The sequence below is a fragment of the Pteropus vampyrus genome, unplaced genomic scaffold (assembly GCF_000151845.1).
Source record: "Pteropus vampyrus isolate Shadow unplaced genomic scaffold, Pvam_2.0 Scaffold8, whole genome shotgun sequence".
In the NCBI taxonomy this organism is placed as follows: Eukaryota; Metazoa; Chordata; class Mammalia; order Chiroptera; family Pteropodidae; genus Pteropus; species Pteropus vampyrus.
In genome coordinates, this window is record NW_011888789.1 from 15,577,009 (window position 1) to 15,583,336 (window position 6,328).

General features: G+C 36.4%; 1 protein-coding gene across 2 annotated transcripts in view; it reads left to right on the forward strand.

The window, feature by feature from the left end:
- The first annotated feature begins 379 nt into the window (after window positions 1-379).
- The window catches only part of FNTA (farnesyltransferase, CAAX box, alpha), a 19,132-nt gene continuing 13,183 nt past the window's right edge, over window positions 380-6,328 (forward strand). The window contains exons 1-4 of one of the 2 annotated variants that reach the window (XM_011372963.2): window positions 756-1,203; window positions 1,753-1,848; window positions 2,698-2,783; window positions 5,133-5,247. In XM_011372963.2, coding sequence (XP_011371265.1) covers window positions 1,847-1,848; window positions 2,698-2,783; window positions 5,133-5,247 — 203 coding nt within the window. In that variant the 5' untranslated portion in view covers window positions 756-1,203; window positions 1,753-1,846. Of the gene's footprint in view, window positions 626-755; window positions 1,204-1,752; window positions 1,849-2,697; window positions 2,784-5,132; window positions 5,248-6,328 lie in introns of those variants that run through there. The other variant, XM_011372955.2, reaches the window with a different exon arrangement.

Consider the following 6,328-nt stretch of genomic DNA (forward strand, 5'->3'; position numbering starts at 1 on the left):
CATGACTATCTGCCATGACCAGCTTTTAGTTAGGAATTTTTACGTTCAGAACACCCTGTGTGGTTACTTTCAGTCTGAGTTTATGCCCACCATACTGGCCTCTCCCGAGCTTGTCAGGTTTAACATGTGGCCCCTTTTTCATCCACACCAAATTCCAACTACAAGCATTTTTGGCAAGACCTACGGATGGGATGACAAATGGGAAACCTGGAGCCCCAGAGATAGTAGCAATTCCTCACCCACAGACAAGTACTCAACAGAGGGGCCAGGGAGAGGTAGAGGGCCGCTAGTACACTCTCTGGCCCACATCTCTATGGTAGGACGCTAGAAAACCGGAAGTGGGCTGCCCCCGGTTGGGGAAGAAAGCCAGGGGCGGGGCTTGGAGGGGCGGGGCCTCTGCCGCCAACTCCGCTGTTGACCGAGGCGAGATGGCGGCCACCGAGGGTGTCGGAGAGGCTACGCAGGGCAGCGAGCCTGGTCAGCCCGAGCCGCCACCGCCCCAACCGCATACCCCGCCGCCCCAGCAGCAGGATGAAGTGATGGCGGCCGAGGCGGGAGAAGCAGTGGCGTCCCCTATGGACGACGGGTTCCTGAGCCTGGACTCACCCACCTATGTCCTGTACAGGTAACGCCCACAGCGGGGCCTCTGAGTCGGAGGCCCTTCCCTCGGGGGCGGGGGCTTCAGTTGGGTAGCGGTTCCGGGTCAGCGTGTCTGACCGAAGTTTCCGCGGCCTCGCTGTGGGGTTGTCCGGGGCCGCGCTCTGCGGGGTCAGGGCCCGCCCGCGGCCCTTGCGCTCTTGTAGGGGTTGGTGCTTCCCCGGAGCCAACTCTGTCACCGAGAGTCAGGGAAGCGGCTGGACACAAAGCAGCGTAGAAACTGCAGAACACTGGACAGCACTCTCAGGCTGTTTAGGTGTCGTGATTCAGGAATTTAAGAAATCTCCCGCTCTCTTCCATGCTCCCAACAAAGATAGCCTGCCTGATAGCCTGACTGAATACGGAAGGGTTTGGGTGCATTGTGATAACCTGGTAGGAAATAATGATTTAAATAAGGTCCAGATTTGTTCACTTTAAAAACAAGATGTAAGAGTTTCTCACGGTTTGTTCTGCTGAAACGGAGCGAGCTACTATAAGATCTTTAGGACTGGGACATCGTCATTCGACATTTTAGCGCCTAGCATCAGCCGGACACCTACTTAGGCTGTAAGGATGAAAAGATATTTATTTGTTCCTTAAACTTTAGTATACATCCCATCACCTCGTACATAATACAAGTAGGCAGTTGTTGGGTACTGCTGTAATTCTCTTGCCTTTCCTCCCCTTCTTTGCCAACATCCAGCCTTATCCCCTCATCAGTTCTTTGCTTTCTTATAATAATGCTGGTTCCCTAGCTCCAACTGAACCTGCAGAGAAGCGAGAAGTCCTTAGGTCTTATTTTTCTTTTGTCTTATTTTTTTCCCCTGTAGTTCTAGGTAACCCATTAGATGGCTTATTTGCCTTGTTTTTATGAATGAGTGAAAGTCACTATCCAGATTTTGTTATTGGAATTAATGTTTTACTGTTTTAAATTGGTTGGGGTGGCCCCATAACCCTCAAACTTCCCCTCTGAATTGTGAAATACTCAGCTTATTCACTTGGCTATGTCTGATTTCCCAGTGACTAAATAACAGCCTTACCTTTCTCATGCCACTTTCCCAGGCACTAGGTCTCACATCTCAGGTAATTTTTTCCCTTGTATTTCTCCTTATGTAGTGGACATAATTTCAGGATTGTCTGGATGCCACAGAATCTTTGCTGTCAATAGCTGATCAGTATAGAGAACTAAAAAATTGGTGAAAGGAAAAGAATGTAAGTAAAGTAGTTCAAACAAATTTGGTCACACAGGGCAGTTCACACAAATGTCTGTAGGCACCCGTTGTTGCCACTATAATGTTATTTTAGCATTGATAAAGAGAGTAGTCATTGAATGCTTACTATATGCATTTATCATTTATAATATGTAGCATATAAATATTTAAGCATAGCAATATTATATAGTTACTGCATACTATATGCTTACTATTATGCACTTAAATGCTTGACTTAATCCTCCAAACAGCCTTCTAAGGTTGGTTGGTTATATTATCAATTCCATTTTATAAGTGAAGAAACTGAGGCCCAGAGAGGTTAAATAACTTTTTCAAAGTCACACAGCTAATAAGTGGTAGAGCCAATATTTCAACTCAGATAGTTGTCAGATTCCAGAACCTGCTCTCTAATGATCACTTAGACCACTTTTCAGTATACAGTAAATTGTTTACTTTGATTTTAAAATTGTCAGTTCCTAGTAAATTGTTTTTCAAATTTTTTTAAATGATGACTCCAAGTCATATTAGACCAATGAATTAAATTGAGTTCTAGTTTAAAACTATTATGCACATGATGCAGAAACATGTTTTTCCACTTACGTAAAAACTTTAAATTTGAAAACTTAATTTATTAATTAGAAGATTATTCATATTATTTTTATTTTAAAGTTTAATATGTAAAGCAGAGTTGCAAAACTTGGTCATGAAGACTCTATAAGCTATGGTTATATTAAGATATTTATAAGCTACTAGTATTAATGTAAGTGTAATTGTTGCCATTTTTAAAAGTGCTAGAACTCCTTTTCTTATATGTTTGAATATAATCACTGAAAAAATATATATATTTCAGGGACAGAGCAGAATGGGCTGATATAGATCCAGTGCCACAGAACGATGGCCCCAATCCAGTGGTCCAGATCATTTATAGTGAAAAATGTAAGTTTATTTTTATTAGGAAAAGGTCTGTAAGTCAAACTTAGTAGCAGAGTTTAAATTCACAACTATATGGCCAGATAGATGATAGATTTTTGTCTAATACAGATCTAAATGACTTACGATAAGCTAACATAAGTGTTCTTTTGTAATTTTTATGATTAAAAATTTTATTTTCTACAGAGTGGACATATTCTAAGTATAAGCAATGAATGTTATAATACATAATAGCTATTGCATAATTGTGCTTTTTATTTGCTATTTAATATGCATGTAAGATAAAAACAAATGAGCTAGTGTTTTATTTAGAAAACCTTGGTTGCTGAAACATGAGCATATTGAAATATATTTTGGCAATGAAGTGTTAGGCTCAGTTGGAATACATTTACTGATATTAAAATGAGTGGATTATTTTCTTTCACAAAGTATCATTCTTTCATAATGAATGTGAAAATGCTTTGTAAATTGAAGGTCATGTAAATGTGAATTGTTAGTTGTTCTTTTAGGAAAGAAATGAATAAAATGGAATGTAGTTTTGTGGTTTTATATGTGTGCCTATATATATATCTTTCAATTAAGGCTTTGTTATCCAAGATCATTCCTTTGCTACAGAAGGCGTTTATTGTTTTTTCCAGTTATGAAGTAATGCCAAGAAATGTTTGAAGAGGAAGAATAGTGGTGTGAGGGTTTGCCTTACCAAATATGAAAATGTGCTACTAAAAATAACATGTGAAACTGGTGTAAAAATAAATAGATTAATAAGGTACCTAAAAATACATCATCAGTATAAATGGGAACTTAATATTTGATAAAAAGGACATCTCATAACTATATTAAAAACATGCATTAATCAAATAATGGTTTTGTAACAGTTGGCTATGCATTTGGATATAAGCAAAATTATATCCCTATCTCATATCTTACATGAAAATAAATTACAAAAGAATTAAAGTTCTAAAATAAAACTGTAAACATACTAGGAGCAAATATTAGAGAATAATCTTTCATTCTTGGGTTGAAGAGAAAATATTAGTAGGCAAGATATAAAACTCAGAATTAAGGAAAAGATCAGAAGGTATAACTGCATAAAAATGCAAAACTTCCACACTGTGAGAGATGTTATATGTGAAGATATAATTCACTAGAAGAAATAGAAATATCGATGAAGAGATGGTAAAATCACTAGTGATCAGAGAAACGAAAACCACAATTTATTTCAGATTCATAAGGTACCTATAACTAAAGATGTTGGAGAAAACTGATACAATCATACATTTCTTTTGAGGTTAAAAATAAGAACATTTTTTGCAGGGTAAAAAAAAACAACATATTAAATGCTTACATATATCATGATAAGAAGCCACAAAGGAAATGATAGAGAAATATAACCTGCTGATCAAAAATTGATAGGTGAATATATCAAAATTTAAAATTTATAAAACAGAAGACACCATGAACAAATTAAAAGGCAAGTAGAAATATGCGAAAAGGTATACCATACAAAACAGGACTGATATTTAGAGCTTTATAAGGAATTCCCACAAAAGGTTAAGGAAACAGACTAATCAAAAAATGAACAAAGAATATGAACTAGCAGTTCACAGAGAAAATTCCATTGGCCATTAAATAGGGGAAAAATCCATTATCATTAGGAATGAGAGGTATGCAAATTAAAATGGAAATGCCATTTTGTACCCATGAATTAAATAGAAGGTAAAACTCTATATCAGCTCTCAGGACATATGAACAGATACATATATTTCAGATGGTAATTTTCATATATTTAGCCACTTTGGAAAGCAGAGAAATGCTCATATGTAAAGCTGGAAAATGCCTGTATCTTAAAACCTTGAATTGTCACTTCTATGATACATTCTGGGTTCACTCTGGCATATGACATCAGAAGACATGTACTAGGAGATTAAGAGCGCAGACTTCAAAGGCAGACCACCTGGTTCAAATTCGAAGTTCATTTTGCTAGCACTGTAACCTTGGACAAGGTATTTAATTTTTAACCTCTCTGTACCTCTATTTCCTCTATATCCATGCTTTGGAGAATGAGTAAATAAAATATATTCAACTGTATAACCATTAAGAAGATCCAGATCTGTTATAACATGGACAGATCTCACAAACAAGGCTGAGTGAAAAAAGACACAAGTTCTTAGAAACTTTGTGGCTGTGACACTAAAGCATTATCAGGGTGGCATTCACATAGTCATTTGACTTTCTTTTGCTTATTCTAAATAATGGAGTAAAATATCTTTCCTCATAAGTTATAACAGTTTATATTATAATGCTAGTTTTAAACAAGAAAGAGAGTTCTAATGCAGTTTTGTGCTCCGTTTGTAGTTAGAGATGTTTATGATTATTTCCGGGCCGTTCTGCAGCGTGATGAAAGAAGTGAACGAGCTTTTAAACTAACAAGAGATGCTATTGAGTTAAATGCTGCCAATTATACAGTGTGGTAAGCAATACACATTATTGATATTCCCTCTTTAAATGTCTCATGTTTTAGTTTAGATAGCTTTTCTTTTTCTTAACTGAACTTTAATTTTTATCGAAATAATAATTTACATAGGAGTTTAGAAGTTGAAGACTGAATGAAAAATAAGTCTTTGCCTCATTCTGTCTTACCACCAGAGTCCCACTCCCCAGAAGTAACTCTTAGTTGTTTTTTCTCGAATTAACCTATATATTCTAAATAATATGCTTATGTAGTATTTTTTCATTTTAGGCATTATTCCTTCTATGGAAGATACAGAGTTCACTCTCCACTACACTTGTTTTATTTATAAGTAGCATTTTTGTGGTGGTTTGAAAAGTAAAATATGTGATAATGTAAATAATTATTTAAATGAACAAGCTGTACCATATAGGGAAAGAGATGCCTTTGATTCTCATGTAATAGAACACAGGTAACCAGAATATTGCCTGAAAATAATCATTAGTTGGGTGTCTTGTCTTCTAGCTCACATTCGTTGCCATTCACTATTTTTACTTCAAAATGCTTGATTCTTAAAACAGAATTGAGATTCCTCAAAAAATTAAAAATAGATCCAGCAGTCCCACTTCTGGGTATTTATCCGAAGAAAATAAAACACTAAATCGAAATTATATATTCATCCCTATATTCATTGCAGAATTACAAGTAATAGCCAGGATATGAAAGCAACCTAGATGTCCATCAATAGATGAATGGATAAAGAAGATGTGTGTGTGTGTGTGTGTGTGTGTGTGTGTGTGTGTGTGTGTGTGTGTGTGTGTGTGTATGTACACGCGTATGTGCGCATTATTGGAATATTGCACAGCAATAAAAAAGAATGAAATCTTTTCATCTGTGACAATATCGATGTATATAAAGGGCATTATGCTAAGTGAAATAAGTCAGACAGAGAAAGACAGATACTGTATGATTTCACTTACATGTGGAATCTCAAAAAACAAATGAATAAACAAAACAAATAAATCCATTAATATAGAAACAAACTGATGGTTGCCAAAAGGGAGGGGTTGGGGGAATGAGAATAAAAAAATTTTTTTTAAAT